This window comes from Dipodomys spectabilis, unplaced genomic scaffold (assembly GCF_019054845.1).
Source record: "Dipodomys spectabilis isolate Male_0828 unplaced genomic scaffold, ASM1905484v1 ptg000328l, whole genome shotgun sequence".
Classification (NCBI taxonomy): Eukaryota; Metazoa; Chordata; class Mammalia; order Rodentia; family Heteromyidae; genus Dipodomys; species Dipodomys spectabilis.
The window spans coordinates 899,740-924,387 of record NW_024871005.1 but is presented as its reverse complement, the minus strand read 5'-3'; the positions used below and the strand labels follow the sequence as shown (position 1 = coordinate 924,387).

The following is a 24,648-nucleotide window of genomic DNA, read 5'->3' as shown; positions in this document are numbered from 1 at the left end:
TTGTAGTTTTGGTGCCTAGCAACCCTATTGACCTGCTGATGCTAATTACCCTGCTCAGCGTGCTATATATACTGCTGTGTAAAAAATAAAGTTTGAGACCTTGATCAGAACCCTGTCTTGGTCTCCTTCCTCATGGTCTGGTTTGTCTTTCATTCAGGTCAGTTCCTCTTCGAGCCCTTGTTGACCGACCCGGCGGGCTGGGGCAACTCATTTCAGTTTTATGTCTTCAGAAATCATGCCAGATAGACTGGCAAACAAAAGAGGAGGTTGGGAGAAAAGTCATAAAGTTTATATGCCAGAAAGTATGGGTCTACTTATGTGCAGAAATAAGAGCAGGGCCCCCCAGTAGAGCTAAATAAGAGTTCACTAAACCACAAGTGATTGTTCTATTACCTTGGAATTCAAGAAATTCTCACTACTAGTTTTAGATTTGTTTGAAACAATTCACTTTTGTTCCTTCCAAGTTATTCATTTCTTCCATTGTAAATAACTTTTTCTTTTACAATTCTTTCCTTATCCCATCATTGTATATTGGAATCATTTAGCTTGCTATTGAGGTTCCACAATCCACAGATGGAGAAGTTTTTTTTTTAAATATTCAAGTTTATTTAACAAATTTTAAAAGTATTATAAAATGTTTAGCTTTCATCAGCTTCCAGGTTTATGTTGCTGCCAAATTTCACATATAGCTGAACTTTCAGATCTCTCTGCATGGCTGCCACTCTGGATACTAAGGTGTCAATTTCTTCTTGCAAGTTTTTCTTTGCGTCTACTAACATATGTTGGTTTTCCTCCTGAGAGTGGCTAATGAACACATCTCCAATTTGATAGGGTATCGTTACGCAGTCGTCATCTGCAAGCATGATGGCATCACAGGCATCTTCTAAGTTTTGGAGCTGTTTCTTTTTTACTTCTATTTCCTCCTTTAGCTCTGTGATTCTACTTGTATTCTGTGCAAGTTTGTTTAACTTTTGTTGATCTTCAAAAGTGACGCTGATATCTTCTGCAGCCTCCTTCTTCCTGATGGCCCTGAAGAAGAGTTTTGCCACAGGATAATTAATACCCAATGGCCTTAACTCAAGTGATAAAGATAATTTAGAAGATGAAATTTAAGAACTTCTTAGCTGGGTGCTTGTGGTTCATGACTATAGTTCTAGCTACTCAGGAGGCTAGATCTGTGGATTACAGTTCAAATATATACTGGGCAAGAAAGTCCATGAAACTCTTATCTCCAATTAAACACCAAAAATGTAAGAAGTGGATCTGTAGCTCAAAGGGAAGAGGGTTAGCCTTGTGCAAAAAAAAGTTCAGGGAGAGTAACTTGGCCCTGAGTTCAAACTGCTGCAGAATCTGAACCAAAAAACAAAACAAATAAAAACCTTGATCATTAGCTTTAGATATTTTGGATTTATATTTGATTCTGGAATAGATTAAGTGTAGTCAGGATGTTAAGATGGTCTGAACGCATTTTGCAGGTGAATAAACAATAAGATCCTTGGGAGAACTGGGGTCAGAAGGCACTGTTATGAACTAAATTGTGCCAGCCCAAAAGCTATACCAATGAAATAATGTTTTCCAAGCCCTGAAGCAAAACATCTGCCAAACTAGATTATTGTGTTTAGCAAAACTTCCTTTCATTAAAAAAAAAAAAGCCAGATGTCGGTGGCTCATAACTGTAATCCTAGCTATTCAGCAGGCTGAAATCTGAGGATCATGGTTCAAAGCCAGTCTGAGTAGGAAAGTCTGTGAGATACTTATCTCCAATTTACCACCAAAAAGTCTTAAGTGGAGCTATGACTCAAGAGATAAGAGTGCTACTCTTGACAAAAATGCTCAGGAACAGGGTCCAGGACCTGAGTTCAAGCCTCACAACCAGCAACAACAACAATGAAAATCCCTTCCATGACAAACAAAAACAAAAGAGAAGATGGTGCCCATTGTTTTGACTCCATGAATGAGAAAAGTTAGGGTAACAAAGGAGGGAATGCTGAAGAAAGGAATATCATTAAGAATAACAAAAGAGGTAGAAGAGAGAAGAAAATCACAGAGAAATGGAAACAACAGAGAAAACCAGAAAACAGTTAAACATCCTGACATTGGCCCGTAGGAAGGGAGGATAAAACTGAAGACACTATCACAATCACAGATGGCCCTGGTGACAAAACAATAATTTCAGCTTCAGAATAAGACCATACCTCTTCCAAATCTTAAATACAGGGTGGTGAAGGAAAAACTGGTAGAAAATGAGGGAGAAGGTGACACTGTTCAAAAGAAAATGTACTCATTACCTGACTTATGTAACTATTAGCCCTGTGTACATTACCTTCACAATATTTTTTAAATAGTTAAGGGAAAATATAAAATAAAATACAGCGTAGTGATTTGGTGAGAAAATGACTAGTCCTGTATAAAAGGTTAACCTTGATAAAGGAAGAAATTCTGTAGCTCCCCTCACCAGTGAAACCAATCAAGGTGCAATCTTGACACAGGCCTATTGATTGAGACTGAGTTACTTTGGAGGCTTGAAAATAAGAAACAATCATTTCAGAGAGTGTTGGGACACAATGCCATAGTGTCTGAGTAGAAGACATCCACAAAAGATAGTAATAGAAAGAGAGAGACTGATAGAGTTCCATAGAGAAGTGCAGGTAATAGAGAGCTTTGGAAGCAAAACCAAATTGGCACAATTGTCAGATACTGTGATCCCCCAGGCAGGGAACAAGGCTTATGGCCTGAGGGTTGCACTAGAAACAAACACTGAGCCTTCCGGTGGCATACTATTTATTCTTTAAAGTCTACCTACTAGTTGTATCTGTTGGCTGTAGGTAAGACTAAGAACCTTGGCTGCTTTTCTTCAACAAAGAGATGAACGGCAATACATGACCTAAAAGCCTTAAGGCCCACATGTGGGATCTGTAGTCCTGCCTTGTCTTTGCTGCATGTCTTTGAGGGCCGTAAAGCACACATTTGGTGTGCATCCTCCACACCCCATGCATAAGATCTGTAAACACTGAGACATACCTCTAGGAATTGCAACCTGGTGAATGTTACAAGGTGTGATAGAAGGCCCTGAGTCTAAATCCTCAAAATTAGAAGACTTTTACAGTTTACTCCAAAACCCTCAGACAGACAGATTACTTGATAGCTTCTGGGAACACTGAAGCAGAAGGCAGAGAGGCTTAATTCACCTTCTTGTCACTATCAAACTCAATGCTCTATTTGCACATTCCATTTGCTGATGCATTCAGGGATTACCACTAGGATTAGATATTTGCTGCATAAATCAATAAATGTAATACAGGATATAAACAGAATCAAGGACAAATGTATGACTAACTCAATTGATGCAGAAAAAGCCTTTTCTACATGATAAAAAGCCTTTTCTCTCATGATAAGAGATGTGAAGAAACTAGGAATAAAAAGAGTGTGCTTCAATATAATAAAGGCTATATATGATAAAGATTGTTTTTTGGTTTTTTTTGGTTGTGAGGCTTGAACTCTGGGCCTAAGCGCTGTCCCTCAGCTCTTCAGCTCAAGGCAAGCACTCTACCACTTGAGCCACAGCACCACTTCCAGTTTCTGGTGGTTTATTGGAGATAAGAGTCTCACAGACTTTCCTTACCGTGCTGGCTTTGAACCATAATCCTCAGATCTCAGCCTCCTGAGTAGCTAGGATTACAGGCTTGAGCCACCGGCGCTCAGCTTTTCTATGATAGCTTTAAACGTCATAATTCTATATAGGAAATAGCTGTAATCATTTTCTCAGAAGCCAAAAGTGAGACAAGGACATTCACTTTCCGCACTCTTTCACAATATAGTACTGAAACTTCTAGCCAGAGTAATGAAGCAAGAGAAATAAATAAAATAGACTCAAACAGGAAAGTAAAACATCAAATTATTTTTGTTTATAGATGATATCATCCTATTCTTAAAATACTCTAAAGATTCCACACCAAAAAAACCTTTTAGATCTAATTATGACTTTTGACATTGTAGCAGCATATAAAATCAACACACAAAACCAGTATCTTTTCTATTCATCAACAATGAACAGTCTGACAAAGAAATCAGGAAAACATTTCCATTCACAGTAGCTTTCCAAAAATACCTAGACACAATTTCTTTCTTTCTTTTTTATTATTAAGTAGTTGTACAAAGAAGAATTACAATTCCATACCCACATAAAAATTTAACAAAGAAAGTGAAAGTAGCGCCAGGTGATAGTGGCGCAAGCCTATAATCTTTAACTATTTGGGAAGCTGAGATCTGAAGAATGTAATTTGAAGCCAGCTCAGCCCGACAAAAAAGTAGCACCTCAGACATATGCTAGGTATTGCCAATAAGGGAAACCATGGGACCTATGTTTCTTTGGGCCTGGCTTACTTCACTTAATGTCTTTTCCAAGTCTTTCCATTTCCTAACAAATGGGGCAATGTCATTCTTTCTGATGGAGGCATAGAATTCCATTGTGTATATATACCACAATTTCTTGATCCATAGGCAAAATGAACCCCAAGATAAGGACTCAAATGTTTTTTTTCTTTCTGGCTATTCTTTTTAACATATTTATAAGATATTCCTTTATTGCTTTGTATGTTCCTCCCCCACGGTATAACCCCTGTTTTCTCTGTGTTTGATGTTGGCATAATTTGTGGAGGGGAAGGGGAAAAAACAAATTGTTTAAATAGGGATACAGGTGGATCCATTGCAACAATGAGATGTACAAGATGTTATGCCGAAAAACGAACTTTACAACTTTGGAGCGGGGGTGGGGGTGGGGGGGAGGATGGACGGAGGGGGCGAGAAATGGGAAGGGATGGGAAGGGGAAACAAAGGAGGAAGCAACAATGCTTAATAAGAAATGTACTCATTACCTTGCCCATGTAATTGTAACCCCTCTGTACGGTATTTTCACAATTAAAAAAAAATAGCACCTTAAAATCTATTGCTGTCACAATGTTTTCAGACATAGACTTCCAGAGGGGGACCTTGGGCTGTTCTTCAAAGTTCCTGAAAATAGGAGTAAGGGTTGGGAAGGAATAGAGAAGACTGCATTGTAGGCCTTTTTGTTTTGAGTCTTCAGATACAGTTAAGGGTCCATTCTGCACAGAGGCAGGAATAATTGACACGTGTGCACAAGTGGGCAGACATGACCCAGACATGCTTTTGCTGAGCAAAGTACAGGGTGATTTTGGCCCAGGGTCCTCCCTCCACTCCTGTGCATGCACAGTCCATGCCCCTCCCCCTATAAGTCCTTATTGCGCAGGTTGCCACGTAGAGCAAGGTCTTTATTGCGCATGCCTATGCCATGTGCTTATTGCTCATTGCATGGGCTCATAGGGATTAGTTGTGCCCAGCTACCAGAGAAGAGTGCCTCTTCTTTCTCCTTCTCCTAGGACTTCAGGTAAGGCCTCAGAACACTCCTTGACACTTTAAGTGTGATAGTGTGAGGAGGTGCTAGAGGGCTTCTGGTGGGTTGGACTTGTGGTGCTCGGCCTTGGCCTCTGGGTCCACATCCTTAATCCCAGCAGGTACTGCTGCCACCACGAGTCTTTGCCATGGTGGCACAGCCTGGACCAGGGAGTAAGGTGTCCCACAGGGGAGGAAGGAGTAATATGAAAGAGAACAAGAATTTTTTGTTATTCGAGAGGTACTCACTGAGCCCCAGATTGGAGCCACTTGTAACCGCTACCCAGATAGGTCCTAAGGCAGGCAGGCTCTAAGAGATTGGGGAAGGGAGGGCAGTTGGGCCCTGGATGCGGTGGGATCTATTTAGTACCCACTGAGGGTAAAGTAGATGGGGACAGGGTCACAGTGCTAAGTGAATATACTTCTGCTCACTGCTGTGAGCTGATGGAAGCTCACGCGAGTAATAGTAGCTACTTGAGATGCTGAGAGTGGAGGGATCCGTTTTAAGGCCACCCTGGAGTAAGGTGGTCTGAGGGTGGTGGGGTGGGGGAGTAACATGAGAAAAGATAAGCTGGTATGGGGGTTATTTCTGAGGTCCTCACTGAGCTCCCAAAAGGGCACCCATGATGGCAACAGGAAAAGCCAGCCACGGGACAGAAAATCTAGTTCTCAGTGGGAGTTGGGGTGTGAAATTGCTTGGTAACTCAGCACTCAGGCAGGGCAAGTGTCGAGGAGGGGAAATCCTACTGCTCTGTGAATCAATTTCTCCTCCTCTGCCTTGGGCAGTAATAAAAACAGGATTCTGATGGCTCATGCCTTTAAAAGTAGCTACTTGGAAGGCTGAAAGTGGAAGGATCATGTTAAGAAGCCTCTCTTGTAAGGTAGCCTTCAGAGAGAGAGAGAGATTTAATATGAGAGAGACCACTGAACCAGTCCTCCACGGGGATGGGGCTGGGGATAGGGTGAAGTGGGTATGGTAGGGGTGGGATGGGGTGGAACAGGCAGTGAGGAAATTGCTTGGCAACCTTTATGTGGTAGGATTTGTCAGCAACCAGTCAGAGTAAGGATGGTAGGCAGGGGTCCTAATGCTTTGTGAGTCTATTTCTCCCCTATATCTTGAACAGGAATAAGTAATGAACACCAGTAGCACCCAGCTGTAAAGGTAACAACTTGGAAGGTTGAAAGTAGAAAAGAACAGGACATCAAGCTTTGCGGAGTAAGTTGGCCTTGGGTTGGGAGGGATGGAGTAATATGAGAAAGACAACACTTAAACTGATGTTGGAAGCATTCACTGAGCCTTAAGGGGCTCACAGGATAGAAGCCCTAGTCTTCTGAATTTTCCCTGAAGGTGGGGGTTGGGGAATAGAGCAGACAGTGGAAATTGGTGCGATCTGTTTAGCATCCTGTCAGGGCAGGAATGGGAATGGGAAGGGTTGTTTTTAGTCCACTCTGGGAAGGAAAGTTTGCTAGAATCTGTCTCAAAAACAACAAACAAAAAACAAGGGTAGTGGTGTGGCTTTAGTGGTAAAGGACCTGCCTACCAAATTAGAGCCTATAAGTTCAAACTTAAGTACAAAGAAAGGGAAAGGAAAGGAGGGAAAGAGAGGGGGGGGAGTGGAAAGGTAAGAGGAGGGGGAAGGGGAAGGGAAGAGGGGAAGGGAAGAGGAGAGGGAAAGGAAGGAGGGGAGGGGAAAAGAATGAAACAAAGAAAGAGAGAGAAAGAAATAGAGAAAGAAAGAAGAAAGGAACGAAAGAAAAAGCAGAAAGGAAGGAAAGAAAAAAGAAAGAGATAAGATGATGTTAGGGAATGAACCCTAAGATATGTATTCAAATGTTTTTTTTTTTCTTTCATGCGATTGTTTCTAACACATTTATAAGATTATTTCTTTGTTGCTTTGTATGTCCCTCCCCCACAGCATAACCCCTGCTTTCACTGTATTTAATGTTATAATTTGTGGAGGGGAAAAGGAAAAACAAATCGTTTAAATAGGAATACAGGTGGACCCATTGCAACTATGAGTTGTACAAGTCCTTATGTCAAAAAAGAACTTTACAACTTTGGTGGGGGGAGGAGGGGGAACGGGGAGGATTGGGTGGGGGGGCAGGGGGAGGATGGGAAAGGATGGGAAGGGGAAACAAAGGAGGAGGTTACAATGCTTGATAAGAAATGTACTCATCTTGCCCATGTAATTGTAATCCCTCTGTACAGTATTTTCACAATAAAAAAAAGAAATGTACTCATTACCTTGCTCATGTAACTGAAACCCCTCTGTACAGTATTTTCACAATAAAAAACTTACAAAAATATAAAAAAGAGAAAGGAAGGAGGAAAATGAAAGGTTTTGATGAGTTTGTCTCACTTGGCACTATGCAGGAATGAATGGGTGATGCAGTTCCTTTCAACAAGCTCTTTCCTTTTGCTGAATAGTCTTAACTAATCATAAAGTGATCAAGATAGCATTGACTAGGTTTTTCTGTTTCTGCTGTTTTCTTCAAGATAGGTTCTACTTGTGAATCAAGCCTTATTAATAAAGTCTGAAGTAATCTTCTGTTGATTAGAAATAAAATATTACAAACAACTGATTTTTCTAAATAAGGTTGGATTATCAGCAGTCTTTAAGCAAGAGAATCTAGAACAATATGAGTTTTTTTTGACACGAGCCTTGAGGAAATTTCTATGCTTATTTGAAATTAAATAATCAGATGTGTATGTACTTTGATTGGAAAGTTTGGGTGTTCAAAATTGCTCTATGAAATGTTAATGTATCTCCACAATTTATAAAATTTACAAGTCAGCCTTTCACCATAATAGTGATTAAATGCTGTTGTTTCTGAGGTGCATTTTCCTAATGTCAGTGTTACTTTCAGAATTAAGCATGAGCACTCCAAGGAAATCCACCCGCAAATCAAGGAAAGATAATCAAGCACCTGACCTGCAGACCAGAGCTGAGGCTGCTGTAAGTATCTTAATACTCCAGGAGTATAGTCACAGGAATTTATCTTTAAATATAAACTAGAGTAGATGCAGGTGTATAGAAAGACAGAACGCCAATAACATGAGTAAAGAGCCTGGAGGATGATATTCTGGTGATACCTGAAGATGTATGCTCATCTGCTTCCCAGAAATATGTCCTACAGCTGCCTTCTCATGCTTTTATATAAGAGTTGACACACACTGATCTAATTATAGATGAAAATACCTCAAAGTCCTTGTGGCCAAATATTTGGAGTCATCTCTCTGAAGGAAGAGTAACATTACTATGAACATATATATTTTCAACTTATGATTAGATCTGTCTATTGGTTATTTGTGAATAGTTGAAATATATAATATATAAAATGTATATATTCAGCTGGGCACCGGTGGCTCATACCTGTAATCCTAGCTACTCAGGAAGCTGAGATCTGAGAATCTCGGTTCAAAGCCAGCCCAGACAGGAAAGGCCGGGAGATTCTTGCCTCTAATAAACCACGAGAAAACCAGAAGTGGTGCTGTGGCTCAAGTGGTAGAGCGCTAGCCTTGAGCCGAAGAGCTGAAGGACAGTGCTCAAACCAGGAGTTAAAAAAATGAATATATTCATTACATGTAGACATGCATCATATATTATCAATACATGTTAAGAATAAAACTTTGCACACATACTCCTAGGCTCAGCAGATTACTGTGGAGAGACCACAGCCAGTAAGAGCTTCGGCTGAACTTCATAATATTAGATCTGGCCAGGAGAAAGAAGAAGAAGAACTATGCGCAATTCCAGGTGAATCCAGGGGAAGATTGCGGAGAAAGGCATATATATCCAAAATTGTGAAATATAAGGAGGAGGGAGAAATAAAATGTTAGAAATGGGTCTGAAATGTTGCTGAAAAATGACTAGGGATAGGCAGGTGGTTAGTTTTTTTCTAGTTATTTTCTCATATAGTAAGGTATTTTGCTCCCCCTCCCTCAAGATATAATAGAATCTATAGAAAATTTCCAGGAGTACAAAAATAACTCATTTCATTTAGATTTATCAGTTTTGAATAGTTTTGGCTTCTTATCTGCCTTCTTCTCCATGCCTACTTTACTCTTTCCCCTATGTATGCGCCTACACATGCACACTTTTTTTTTTTTTTTGGTCCGGTCATGGGGCCTGAACTCTGGGCCTGGGCGCTGTCCCTCAGCTCTTCAGCTCAAGGCTAGTGCTCTACCACTTGAGCCACAGCGCCACTTCCGGCTCTTTTTCTTATGTGGTGCTGAGGAATCGAACCCAGGGCCTCAGGCATGCAAGGCAAATGCTCTACCACTGAGCCACCTTCCCAGCCCACATGCACACTTTTTTAGTGTTTCATCTTAAAGCTGAATACTTCAAAGTTTCAGATATTATGATTCTTTGCACCACTCAATGGAATAAACCAATTAGAATATGCAACATTTGAGCATTTAATCTGCCTTTGTATTTTCTCATGTCTCTTGATAATTTATAAGAACTTATCTGAACCAGAGTCCAGTTATGAATGACATAAACTGGTAATTAACATTTATTCTGTTTCAATATGGACCAATTCCTTCATTTGTTTGTCTTTTTGAGCCTTCATTTGCATTGCTTTTGATGACACCAGAAAATTTCATCAGTCCTATTCTGAAAGACCATTCATTAATTTTTGCCCATTTCATATTGTTTAGTATTCTTTTCATTCAACATTAGCTCACTCATGGCACAAAATGTGGTAGATGCTAGGATATAAATTCTAGCCACCCTTATGATTTTAGATGAGCTTATTCTAGTCAGAGAGCTTAGGTCTGATCTAGTATTTTAGGAATATAAGCAATATGTATTCAGTCATTGAATATAGTAAACAACAAAATCAATAATAAGTAAGTATAAAAAGTTCAACTAAGTAGTCTGAAGGCAGTCTTGGGAAAAGGAGAAGGTGATTACTTAACAACTTAACTTTCTTTTGTTTCTGGTAGAGAAATTTTCACGATTCTCCAGCAGTTTTTATTTGTGACATTTATTGCCATACTAGGCAATAAGCTTTTATTTCGTGATCTGTGGGGATAAATACAGTTTCTTATTTGCCTTGGAACTTGAGATAAATAAGTATTTTTTTATTTGTCAGGAATCGACCTGATGAAGGATCAGAAGGCACCTCCTAAAAAATCTGATGGTAAGTGTCACATGATTCTGATGTGAAGGAAGCCATTCTACCAAATTTAGAGACATTTCTAGTGCTAGGGGAAGGCAGGCGCACCAAGATGAAGGCAAATCAGGAGATTCTTTATATTTAAAGAGATTCTTTATATTGAAATCTCATCTTTCACCACCTTGTTCTTTTAATCATGTACAGGAATCACTAGTACTCTTTTCATACTGAAATACACACATCAAGTTTCTTTAAAAGGTAGTTTAGGACCCAGATGTCTGTCTTTGCTTGAGGTACAAAGCAATTAGGCTAAATTCATATTAAACTGTGAGAAATGAAAAAAAATCTTTATATATTTGAACATTTTTATACACTTTTTAAAAGTATATAGTTTTTTTAAAAGTTTTTCACAAACACTAACTTATTTGGAAAATATGTAGTTTGTTTTGATAGCTCCCTGACAAAAATGTCTTCAAACTCTGGTGGAAATGTATTTTTCCATACAAATTGGACTTGTTTTTATCATGTGAAGAGGCATTCTTTCTATATAAACTGGGATTGCTGATGAAAATGAGGACTAATCATTATCCTGTTTAAAATAACTACACAACGTCTAAATAGCCCAGAGAAATATCTTTTAGTCCTCTACAGTAGAAATGTAAAAATACTCTTGCTTATACATATTTCATTTAAGCAATTCCAGTTATGATGTTCCTGTTGTAGGCCTCCTATATTTATAATATTATTGCAAGTAATATATCTAGATGGTAATTGTTAAAACATTTCCTTTTTAAGTTGTTTCATGGCTAAATTTATATAAAAGTATACTCAATTCTGCTTCTCTACTAAAAATTTCCCTCAACTCAGTTTGTTTAATCTTTTCGGAGGTTAGAGTCTCTCTTATATAGTTCCTTATATCACCAGAGAGTGTTGTATTTCAAGGTAGCATAAAGATGTGTGAAAGTCCACCTTCACACTATGCAAGAGTTCACTCCCTGTGAGCCAAAAGGTCCACCTTAGGGTTCTGGTCCAGTCTCTTTTGTAAAATCCAGTGTGCTTTTAGCATATTCTCCATGAAATTCTAACGTTTCCATCTGCTATGCTTTCTTATAGGAGAAGGAAAACCAAAGCATAGTTGAACACAAGCTGCAACCAAGCATGTATTGCCCTTCTGCCATACATCTCATAGTTCAATCAGAATAAAGCATCACTGGTAGTTGCATTGAATTTTTGCAGTGCACTGTCTACTTTATTTCTAGGTTTTAATGGTATTGAAAATGACATCTTTGGAAATTCTTTATTTGGGTAGATATGTAAATCAAAAAATTTAAATATGGATTTATCTGAAAATGTAATTAAGTATATTTATTGAATCCAGCATTTTATCTCTAGCTCCTCCTTTTAATCTACCATTGCAATCATTGCATCTTTGTAAAACAGTACTTTGTTCCTGCTACTACAAGCATTATTCTTTTTGTCTGCTTTTCTCATTTTAGCACTGTATACAATTTTGAATAAAACTCTGGACACTGGAATTTCTTTCTCTGTCTATGAGCATAAATAGAATATTCTATCCCTCCCATAATGGCATGATGATGTTTACTGATCTTTTTGAAAGTACAATTTCCCAGATTAAACTTTTGTCTTGAACATATGCTGAATTGCCTTCTCAAAAACATAGTGTGTCTGTTGAAAATTGTAAGAAAATTTATTTCCTCCACTGGTCTGTTACCTTGGGATTCCACTAATATGTTTCTGCATGCTTATATTTGAGGCTCCATTTACATGTTAACCCCTGGTAGATACAACATTATTTCAACAAGAAATTCTTCCTAGGTAGTCAGATAATAAATGGCTATTATATTTACATAGATTTAATAAATTTTTCCTGATCCCCATATGTTTAAAAATGGATAAAAGCTGGGCCCCAGTGGCTCATGCCTGTAAATCTAGCTACTCAAGAGGCTGCAATCTGAGGAGCATGATTCAAAACTGGCCAGGGCAGAAAAGTCTTTGAGACTCTTTTCTCTAATAAACTACCCAGAAAAGGCTGGAAGTGGTGCTGTGACTCAACTGGTAGAGCCCTAGCCTTGAGCACAAAGCGGCTCAGGGACAGTTCCCAGACCCTGAGTTCAAGCCCCATGACTGGACCCCCAAAAATGGATAAAATGGGACTACCTACTCAGATGGTAGAGAAAGGAGAATCATAATTTGAGCTAGCTTGGGCAAAATTTAGGAAGGCACTATCTCAAAAAACAGGAATGCACTCACCTGTTTCTCCAGGTGAGTGCATCTCTTTCCTCCAGGAAAGAGATACAGGAGGAGCATAGTTTCAGCCAATCTAAGGAAAGTCAGCTTAAGACCCTCTCTGAAAACAAAAGGGACTAGGAGATGTCTGAAATGGTAAATATTTACCTAGCAATAACAACATGCTGAGTTCAATCCCCCAGTAGCATGAAAACAACAAAAATGTAGTTTTGGCTGGTTATTTTGGAATTAGAGTCTAGTGAACAACTCTTCCTGGGCTGGTTTTGAACCTATGTTCTCTAGATCTCAGCCTCCTGAGTAGTTATGATTAATGTTGCATGAGTCACTACTGCCTGGCTGACAGTTGTTTTTACATAACAGAGATCTGACATGATCCTCTTAGCCATAGGTATATCAGCTGAAAACTTCTTTGCTATGTATATTGTCCAGGGAAATAACTCAGGCCCGGTCGTGGGGCCTGAACTCTGGGCCTGGGCGCTGTCCCTCAGCTCTTCAGCTCAAGGCTGGCACTCTACCACTTGAGCCACAGCGCCACTTCTGGCTTTTTTCTTTTTGCTTACGTGGTGCTGAGGAATGGAACCCAGGACCTCATGCATGCAAGGGAAGCGCTCTACCACTGAGCCACCTTCCCAGCCCTGTATGTACATTTCTAAACATGCATATATACATATATACATATATTTATTTTACTTTGAACAACTAATCCGCCTTGTAAAAATAACCACATTATGTCAGTCCTCCTCTTGCTTCTCTAGACCCATAGTTAACTTTGAATCAGAAGTGGTTAATTGAATTATCCTGCCCATGTAATTGTAACCCCTCTGTACAGTATGTTCACAAATAAAATAAAATAAAATTTAAAAAAATGATGAAGCAGAAAAAAAAAGAGAAAAAAAGAAGAAGTGGTTAATTGATAAACTTCATTTATGGATCTCCGACTATGTCATAAGTCATAATGTGATTTTATAGTCCACAGATGAACTCTTAAAACCCAACAAAGCAAAAAGAACTGTGCTCATCTGGAAGTTAGGAGATGGATGAGGAATGGCCCATGTTATCGTCCAGCCTGACAGGGAGGTAGGTGAGAGATTGCTCAGTAGCAGTGCTTTAGTATGTTATCACATAGGACGAACTGCATGTTATTTTTTGAGCCCAAGTTAGGCTGTAGTTCTTTGTCCACAAAGACCTTTGTGGATCCAAGGGCAACATGTAAGGGAGATAATTCCATATAAGATCTGGTCAAACACTATATGTAGGTGCCTACAAACTTGCATTTTGATGTTGCTTCATAATTGTGGAGCCACTTGTTGAGGCTACTACAGAAGATGAGCTAACCAATTCACACATATCAAGAAATATCTGAGATGATAGAAACAAATAGTCCAATGGTACTTGGTCCTTATTGGGGGGGTGAGGAGGTCAGCCACTATAAACAAGCATGTTTTAAAAAGGAATTTGATCCTGAAAATAACTAACAGTACAGCAAAATGAGTAACAGGAATCCGGCACTGGGAGGAGGTCAAGTGAAAGTGGCTGTAGATGATTGAAGGGAGGAAGTGGGGAGAATGCAGTCACAATATTGAATGCATATTCTAGGAAAACAGGAAAGGTAATGGTTGGGGAGGGATGGGTTAGAATTATGAAAAGGGTGATCTTGATCTTAATATGCATTTTACTTATGAACTGATTGGATTTGTTGAATAGTAACCGCTTTGTATATATAAAAATAAGATTTAATTTTTAAAAAGAAATTTAAAGTACAAAATACAGCAAAGGGTCTTAGTAAAAACCAAACAAAGCCAAGCTCTGGTGGGTCACGCCTGTAATATTCAGGAGGCTGCGATCTGAGGATCACCTTTCAAAGCCAGCCCATGCAGGGAAGTCCATGAAACTCTTATCTCCAATAAACTACTCAGAAAAGGTTAGAAGAGGTGCTGTGGCTCAAGTGGTAGAGCACTAGCCTTGAGGACAAAGAGGCTCATAGGCAGTGCCGGGCCCCTGAGTCCAAGCCCCAGGACTGGCAAAAAAAAAAAAAAAAGCAAGACAAAAAACAATGGAGTAGCTTAGAAGCAAAAATCAAACATGGAGGAGGACTCGTCAAACTGAAAGAGGTGCTCTAGACTTCAGTATTCACTGGTAACTGGGTTCATTGGCTGTTGACATAAGGCTGAGTGGCATTTATGTATTTATACCTGTCATTTAAAAGCTTAAATCAATTAATGGGAAGTATTATAATTCAAAGTGAATTTGCTGACAGAATAGCCACATACATATGTATAACATTATATACATTATATAATATACACAGTGTATAGAATATATTCAGACCTTTTATGTACAGGAAACCAGTCAATTTACCAGCACAGTCCCTAACTGAAAGTAGATCAGAATAAGTAATAGTGCCATGATTTATTGTGAACATGAAAAGACACAAATAGCACCTAAGAAGGTTTTTGGAGAGAAATTTCCTTTAATCACTCATTTCCAATGTATTTCTTCCACTAAAGTACTTGCTTGTGTTTTGAAGGTTATTGCAGTGAATCTGTAACTGGCTTTCAGTGGTATAGCAGTTTCCATAAGACTGATTTGCTGATCCATGAATGGGAAGGCTTTCATTAATGTTCAAAGTCTTTCTTCAATGTTGCATAGTTTTTATTGTAGTGATCTTTCACTCCTCAGGTTCACTCCTAGGTATTTTTGAGGCAATAATGAATGGTATTATTTTCCCAATTTCTTTCACTGCCTATTCATTACTGCTACATGAACACTCTACTAATTCAATGTTTTTTATACTTGATTTTTATACTTGACTGCTTCACCTGACTTCAGAGGAAATTGTTCCATTTTTTAAAGTTTACCCTCATTTTTTGTAAAATATTGGTTCTATATTTAGTATAGCCTTTGTTGTGTTTAGGTATATTCCCTCCTGACAAAGAATATATGATACACACACTCTACGGTATTCAAACATGTTGACAATTGACCTTATGTCCCTTGCAGGAAATCATTGAACACAATAAGCCAAGCTCAGAAAGACAAATAAATATAGTCAATTTTCCCTCATTTGCAGACTTTTAAAAATGACACAAATGGCTGGATGTTGGTTGCTCCCACCTGTAATCCTAGCTGCTCAGGTGGCTGAGATCTGAGGATTACAGTTCAAATGCAGCCCAAGCAGGAAAATCCATGACATTCTTAAAAGCTGGAAGTTGCAAAAATCTTGAATAAACTGTCCCTCAACATTTCAGCAAGAATCAGAATAATTTGTCTTACTAGTTGGATGTCCATGATTCAGAAAAATCATTTTCATCATTGAACCACTGGACCATTCACTCCATAGCCTTTAATATTTCACCTTCATTCCTGACTACATTGGTGAATCTGATTCATGATCCAATCTAATATTCCAGAGGACAATGAAGATAGGTTGATTGATAGGTACCACCAAATGTGTTTACTTCTTGATTTATGGGAACATTCTAGCTACCACAAATGAGAGAAACCACTCAACCAGCATTTCTCTGGGTCTAGTCTACTTCACTTAATATAATTTTTCCAAGTCTTTCCATTCCCTTATGAATGGATTCTTAATTATTTGGTAGATATTAGATAAACCATCTGGTCCTGGACTGTTTTCTTGTCTGGAGGTGTTCCTTTGTTATTTGGCAGTACTGGGGTTTGAATTCAGGGCCTGATGCTTCCTATACAACAGTGCTATATAACTTCTGCAACATAGATCTCCAGCTGCTGGAAGCTTTGCTTTTTTTCCTGCTTTTTTCCCTGATAATTATTTTTACTTTTGTGGATCTATTTGGGCTTACTAGTTTCTCTGGCAATTTGTGGGTTTCTAGTAATTCATGCATTTTTTTAAACTTAGGTTACCTAATATGTTAGCATACAATTGTTCACAGTATTCTCATATTTCTTTAACTTTGGTAAAATTGGTTGCAATGTTATGTCTAGTTTCAATTACAGCTCTCATTTCTTAGCATGATTAGGTTAAAAAAATCTATCAAGAAGTGGTGCTGTGGCTCAAGCGGTAGAGCACTTGCCTTGAGCTGAAGAGCACAAGGACAGCGCCCAAGCCCCATGACAAAAAACAAAAATCTATCAATTTTTGTTAACATTTTTGAAGTTAAAACTTTGGATTTCATTGATTCTATTGTTTTTCAGTTTTCTATTTCATTTATCTCCATGGTAGGTGTCATATCCTCCCCCTTTCCAGTTTTGGGGTTAGTTGACTGTTTTATCATTAATTAAAGTAGAAAATTAGATTATGTTTGTACGTTTTTTTTTACTGTAAAGAGAGGGGTTACAGTTACATGAGCAAGGTAATGAGTACATTTCCTATTGAGCATTGTTGCCTCCTCCTTTATTTTCCCCCTGCCATCCCTTCCATACCACCTCCACAGAAAATTAGATTATTAATCAGAAACTTATTACTCCTTTTAATTCCCCTTGAAATTTTGCCTTTACTATGTTCTTTACTTTTTGTCATCTTCATTTTTGTTTATAAAGTACTTTCAAATGTGCTTTTGATTTATACTTTGGCTCATTGTTGATGTATACTGCTTGATTTTCACATATTTGTGAAGTTTTCACCTTATAACTTCATTCCATTCTATTGATAGGAAATAATATGTATTATTTCAATACTTTAAAATGTATTGGGCATTTGCTTTTATGTGTAATGTATGGTATATCTCTCTGTGAGAACATGCTAGGGACACTTGAGTAGTATGTATACTCTGAAATTTTTAGTGGAATAATTTATATATGTCTAGCTTTACAATATTCATGCCTTTGTCATTGTTGTGAGAATAAATAGGTAGATAGTTTTATTTATTTTGTCCTGTGAGAATTACAATTAATGTTCCTTTTATAACAATCTTGTTTGAATGTATATCAATAAAGCTTCAATGGCATATAAAACAATTTTCATATATAGCTCTACACTCATTTGTGTGATTCTTCTCCCAAATATATCTTTATACATTGTCTATCCATCATCATGAATTTATAATCATTTATTTTGTGTTTTTGCCTTCTAAATCATATGGAAAACAGAAAGAAGAGTTAATAAAGCAAATATATAATGTTTGTTTTATATTTAACTTTGTTGTTGCCTCTTCCAGGGTTCGTTCTTTCTTAATGTGAGTTCAAGTCACTATCTAGAATCTATTCCTTCCAGCCTGAAAGACTTCCTTGGTGACGAACTGACTAAACTTTTCTTTATCTGGGAATACACATTTTTTTGTTTGTTTTTTGCTGGTCCTAGGGCTTGAACCTTGGGCCCAGGCACTGTTTCTGAGATTTTTGTGCTCAAGGCTAGTGCTCTACTACTTGAGCAGCTCCATTTCCAGCTTTTTGTGGTTAATTTGAGATGAGGCTCATGAACTTTTCTTCCTGAGCTAGCTTTAAACCATGATCCTCAGATTCAGCCTCCCAAGTAGCTAGGACTATAGGCATGAGTCAATGGCGCCTGGCTCTCCTACATGTTTTAAGAATAATTTTATTTCCTCTTCAGAGAAGTGAACTCCAAATAGAGACACAAGTGGTTTTATCTTTCTTGCTGTTGTTTCTAATTTATTTATGATTGTACCATATGATTTTTTGTTTCTTTTGTATATTCTTCCCCCACAGAATAACCCCTGTTTTCACTGTATTTGATTGATATCAGTGCCCTGCATCTGAATATACATTCTTCTAATTTGGGGAGGGGAAGGGAAATAAAATGATGAAATAAAGATATAGATTGACCCATTGTAACAATAAGATGTATAAGACACTATGTTGAAAATGAACTTTACAACTAAGGGGGAGAAGAGGTGGTAAGGTGGGGAGGGAAGGGATGGTAGGGGAAAAACAGGAGGAGCTAACAATGCTCAATAGGAAATGTACTCATTACCTTATGTAACTGTAACCCCTCTGTACAGTATTTTTACAATAAAAATATACAAAAAGAGAATTTTGCCAAGTATAGAGCTCTTCATTAGCAGTTTTTTAAATTCTACATTTAAATTATGCCATTTCAATGCCTTTGGGACTACATGTTTTTATGAGAAATTTTTATTCTTATTATTGGTTATTATTTGAACACTGAATCACTTTTGTCTTGCTGCTTGGAACATTTTCTCTCTTTGGCCACAGATGCCACATTTTCTACAGCAAAGCTGAAGGGCTGCCCTAAGGATGATAATTTTGGATCAAATGATAAAGGAGTATAACCCCCCCTCAATAAAAGGTGGAGATAAAGGATAAGATTATTTAGAAAGGCAGATAAGCAAGCTGCTAAGGGAACTATCTAGGCAGCTCTGCAACAGAACTGCTCATTTGAAAATCCAAAGTGTTTTGTTCCCACATGGTAAGTTTTCCTGATGGACCTCAGTTGATGATTGCAAAGGATAATCTGCTTGTTTTCCAGAAAATAGGCTCCAGGGCTATTTCTCAAGAAAAGAGCCCTTTTGTGGGAGTGGGGGGGCGCCTGCAATATTAATGCATGGAGTAGCACTGCCATCTGCAGACTTGTGATTCCAACAGCCACCAATTCTGGAGGAAAAGTGACATTTTCAGTTCCTTGTGGCCTGAAGGCATGGAGATCTTAGCTGGAGAAGTCAAGTAAGCTAAAAACAAGGACGAAAGAATAAACTGGTATCGACAATAGTGGTCCCTGTGATTTGTTTCCAGTGTGGAAAGAATACTTTTCCTGCCCTTCCATGGAAACCACAGGAACAGCCACAGGCAGGCCCTGACAAGCATGGAATTTTCAGCTGCTCAAGGACTAGGATTAGTGGATTATGGACCTATATGGGAGGAGGGGGGAGAAAAGTAAGGCCACTGTCACTCCTAGGGTTCTTCTGCATTTTTCCTTCAGTGCTATAGTTATCTGTAGGGTAAGAAATGGCACAAGTGGTATCCAGAACCTACTCTCCAACTGTCCCCTCAGCTCTACCTCTGAGATCTGCAACAGTCTTCTGGACATGCTCCTCTTACTCACCCCAACCTTCTGACATACTTCTCCTGAGGTACTGTCACTGCCTTCTTCTCATCCCTGTGATTCCAAGTACACACTTCAGAGTTAATGAGGCAGAGCAAACTATATTGAGCCTCTCCTCCTAGGAGGTGTTCTCTTTCTCCTAAATCTCTCCTCCCAAGTCAGAAGAACATAACCACCAATGGTGCTCTCTCTCTCTCTCTCTCTCTCTCTCTCCCCCCGCCCCCCGCCTTCCTCTTTGAAGCAATGTATATATACTCTACTCTCCTTCCAGCTCCTTCTCTAAAGATTCAGCATCCACAGCTTTCAGCCTCCTGGAGGCCTCCATAGCACTGATTGCTTCCACCTGCATTCCAATCTGTCCATCAGACCCTTCCTTACCAAGCTTACCTACAGCTATGAGCTCTCCCTCTGACATGTTTCTTCTCCCTTGTCCCTTCTCCGTAACTTCCTGGCAATATACCTAAATGGACAAAGTCTGTACCTTTTACATGGGGACTCTTGTTTACATATAAGAGCTCTCCATCAGCAAGGGAAAAAAAAAAACTCTTCTCATGAGATTCACTATTCGTTCATTGAGAAATGAGAAGATTTTAGATGAAAACTCTTGATACCTCCAACCACACTGAACATTATTTCTAATATCTGGAGGAGGTGACCTGATCTTATTTGATGTTAGGCTCTTGGCCAAAATCTCGTGTCTTCTCTCCTTTCTTCTCTACTTTTTCTGTAGTACTAGGGTTGTAACTCAAAACATTATTTTTGCTGGGCTGGTACAGTACCATTGAGCTGCTGCTCCTTCCCTGCTCTTTACTGGTTATTTCTGGGATAGGGTCTCAATAATTTCCCAAGTGTTCATCTGAGCTTCAATATGCCTGATTTTAACTTTATCATCATTATTGAGCCTCATCATCACTAGCCTTCTTCTATGGAGATAGTTTTACTGACTTTTGTGCCTGGGCTAACCTAGCACCACAGCCTCCCAAATAGCTTGGAATGTTAATCACAAGCTACTGCATCCAACTACAGATTGAAAAGATATCTTGTGAGCTTTTTCCTACTTGATTGGCTTCAAATGGTTATTCACCCATGCTCAGCTTCCTAAATAGCTAGGATTAGAAGCATGAAGCACCTAGGCTTTGCCTCTTTCCATTGTTCTAAGGGCTTGACTTGCAGTTAAACTTTCCCTTGATATATCACGCTCTTCCTCTGTACCGCCTGATGCTATCATGCATAAAAGTTTGCCTTTTAGGAACCTAACTTTATGAAGCCCATCATGGTTCTCTTGTATTGTGAGCTCCTAGCACTAGGCTGCTTTCTTTTGGAAGGAGATTATAGAAAAATGGATGAGTCAAGAGCCAGGTATTACCATGAAGGAGGCTTAAGCCAGCCAGGGACTACTTGTCTTGCAACTGAGGCTATGAGCATAGCCATGAGCACAGGAGGAATGATGGAACATGAGACCAAGGTTCAGAGGAGTCTTCAACTACATGCCCAGTGGACTGAGGCTGAATTTTTTGGCCTGAGAGACACAAAATGCAAATGTCAACAACCAGGGTCATGAGTGCACAGGTCAGTATCACCAGTAGGACCAAGGAAAGAAGTAACATTGATAATAATGTGAGAATGTCACAGATCCCTACTCTATCACTATGGACACTCTAAAGCCATACAGACCCCTTTCTATCTTGCAAATCAGAGGTCAGTTACAGTAGAAGCGTGAGAGAGTTCATTTTCACCAAAACAGACTGGTACTTATTTGAATGTACATCATTATTGTATCATGTAGCACTAGAATAGATATAATTCCAGTACTGCCCCCATCTCGCCTATTTATCTAGTTCAGAGCATTGTCAGGATGAAGATCAGGTGAGATAAAGCAAATGACCCTATGTGCTTATAGGGCCTGAGGGACACAAGTAAATAAATAAGTAATCTCTGTACAGCATCTCCACGGATTCCCTCTTTGCCCTCTCCCTTGTCAGTCCTCATTGTCAGGGGTATGTGGTGTCTGTCCTTGCCTTCTCTTTTCCCTATGCAAGGAAAAAAATTCAACCCTCATAATGAGATTCCCCATAATGATCACAGAAAAGAGAAAAGAGCAGAAGACAGAAACAAAGAGTGGAGTCACAGATGACAATTTTCCCTGAGATGATCATGGTCTTGGAGCTCATCCTTGTTACCTCCTCCCCAACCCTCCATGAACCACAGGCTCCTTGCTCAGTCGTTGAATAAAGTAAAATAAGATGTATACATTTCATTAATGTAAAGAATATGTTCACTTCCCCTAAATACCCCCCCCCCTCTTTGGAGGTACTGGGACTAGAAATTAAGGTCATATATATGGCAGGTAAAGCTCTCTATCACTTGAGACACACTCTAGCTTTTTCATTTGTATCTCTTTTTTTTTTTGAGATAAGAACTTGCTAACCTTGCCTAGGCTAGTCTCAAACTCTAAGTCCTCCCAATCTAGCCTTCCAAGTATTTAGGATTATAGACATGCAACATCACATCCATCTCACTAATATTTAATATTGCATTTTCTGGTAAGTTATTAAGTTTCTTGTTTTTGAACATAGTATGGTTTGAAATCAAAGCATGTATGTTTGATAAGCAACCACTGCACTACTTGATTGACACCATTAAGGCTTTTATTCACTTACATTTGTATTTATATTAGTCTGTTTTAAATGGATCTAGTAAAATCAATGAGGCATTAAAGAAAATAGTTTCATATAGCTCACAGTTTAGGAAGCAAAATTCATACAGCACAATTGTAAAGTGAGGAACCCTTGACTATATCATCACATGCTGATGGCAGTGGCACAAACACATATTAAAGATGAAGAGAAATATGAAAGCACAATTACTCTTATCACAGGTCATACTTCAAAAGGAGATAGCCTGGGAAGAATTATCTCAAACCAAGATTAGCCCTACATGCTTGGAAATCAGCTTTTGAAGTTCTGGTCAACCCTACTGAACAGCTCCCACACACTCTTGGCCTTTCAATCCTGAATCATCATTGGTCACAAGAGTCTATTAAGGTTCCCAAACCCCACCCATCTGCCTCCATGTTCTCACCCACCCTTCATGCACCACTGATTTCCACATAGATGTCATGTCTCAAACTCAACAATAGACTTTCAGCACTCATACACTCAGCCAATTAGGATGTATTTATGGGAAGTCCAGCTTTTCCTGTTTTCTGGAGTATATACAACACAATAGAGTCCACGTACTCCAGCTGAAAGTCAATTTGCAGTGGGTGAACCCTCTGCCAGGGAAAGAGGTATTGGGGATTAACATTGTATTAATTGTTGGGTAGGCCCTGTGATTGGAAGCCTTGAAAAAGCCTTAGAGAGGAGTTCCGGGAAGATGGTGGAGGAGAAGCTGGAGGCTAAACAAGCTCTTGCATAGAAAGCAGTTTTAGTGCTCCAGTCAACAGTCCTAAACCAGAAAATCACATCAAGTGTGCCATCACAGGACAGAGAGTTAGGCCAGAGAGGGAAAATCCAGGCAAGGAGACAGATCTGAGCACTTGCCAGCAGCCGTGACTGCTGCTGCAGCAGTGGTGGTTGCTGTAGCCGCCATACCTGCAACACAGAGAGTCCAGGACAAAGGCGCTAGATGCGGCAGGTGAGCGCATTCTACTCAACACCAGCAAGAACTGACAAGGAGCAGACATCTTCATTCTGCAGTTCGCAGACCAGAGACGACCCAGGAACCAAGACTCCTGCATGAGTAGAAGCCTGACATCCTCACTCCTTCTCAGGGAGCAGAGGAGGGAAGGCCACCCCTCTCTTCCCCCACTACCGGAGATCTCCATCTTTGATACTGAAAAAGGCCTGGCTGAGCAGCTAGCTCCAACTCAGGCCTTGGAAGAAAACAAGAGTCATTTAACAGGTCACAGGAACCTGACCTGACCTGCCAGGCTCAGCTCCCCTAAGGAAAAGTCACCCAGCCCAGGCCACCAGCCCCTGGAGGGGCTTTCTTCACTGGGTAAACAGAGCCAGAGGCTTCCCCTCCCTACAGCAGCCTTGACAATCAATTGAAATTCAGTAAACATAAACCCTGAGAGTAGCTCCAGGCTGGGCTCTGTGAGTTTCTCCCAAACTAGCCCCAAGGAAAAGCTACTGTTTGCTGAAAGGCCTCAACTCTACCCAGAACCTAGCCTCATCACAGCATCTCCAAACTAGAGGAAGTAGTCATCTCCCTCTTTTGTGATACTCAAAGCAGATCTCCCTCCCATTGAACTAGCTTGCAAGGAGGATCACAAAATCCTGGGTAAAGCACAGCATTTTTCTGCCTGCTCAAACTGACTTAAGAAACCATCCAAGCCACAGGAAAATTAAACATCACAAGCAGACCAGAGACTCGAACAAGAGACTGGTTACAGACACAAGGGAAATACAGTATCTTCCCATCCCCTCAAAAATCAAAGAACTCTTTTTTTGTACCTTCTATAAAAAATTTTTTTCTAAAACTTTTTTTAATTTTTAACTTTAAAAAATTGTTGTTTTCTATTCTTTTTTTCTTCCTCTTATAATTTTTATTTTAGGAGTATATGTGCATACTTTTTTTTCTTTTCTTTTTAAAAATTTGGTTTTGTTTAGCTCTACTGACCATTTGATCCTTTTTTTTCTTTCCTTCTCATTCTTTTCACTTTTTCTTCTCTTTCATTCTTCTTTGCATGACTTAATTGCTATTCTGCTCATCCTCAGATATAGCCGTAGTCGATTATTAGACCTTATCCCCCATTGTTACACACTTAATCCAGAAATTTATTACTCAATTTAAAACCTCTTAGACTTAAATTCCTTAATAGCAGTACTACCTCTTTATACCTATAC

General features: G+C 39.2%; 1 protein-coding gene across 1 annotated transcript; it reads right to left on the bottom strand.

Annotated features, from left to right (window-relative positions):
* Positions 1–599: 599 nt before the first annotated feature.
* LOC122128302 (prefoldin subunit 4-like) lies at positions 600–23,389 on the bottom strand. Its single transcript, XM_042702543.1, has 4 exons — positions 23,341–23,389; positions 21,740–21,828; positions 20,059–20,258; positions 600–1,029 (listed from the first exon to the last, which is right to left on the bottom strand). The coding sequence occupies exons 1-4, from the start codon at positions 23,387–23,389 to the stop codon at positions 639–641; spliced, it is 729 nt and encodes a 242-aa protein (XP_042558477.1). The 3' UTR covers positions 600–638.
* Between the last annotated feature and the right edge of the window lie 1,259 nt (positions 23,390–24,648).

Bases quoted from the DNA above. Each gene is read 5' to 3' on its own strand.
- LOC122128302 (XM_042702543.1), bottom strand. From the start codon at position 23,389: ATGGCGGCTACAGCAACCACCACTGCTGCAGCAGCAGTCACGGCTGCT. The intron at 20,259-21,739 runs GTACAGAGATTA...TTGTCCATTTAG, and splicing joins AGGGAATCCGTGGAGATGCT to GTATATTGCCAGGAAGTTAC. The intron at 1,030-20,058 runs GTAGAGTATATA...ACTCTTCTTCAG, and splicing joins GAGAAGGAGCTGGAAGGAGA to GGCCATCAGGAAGAAGGAGG.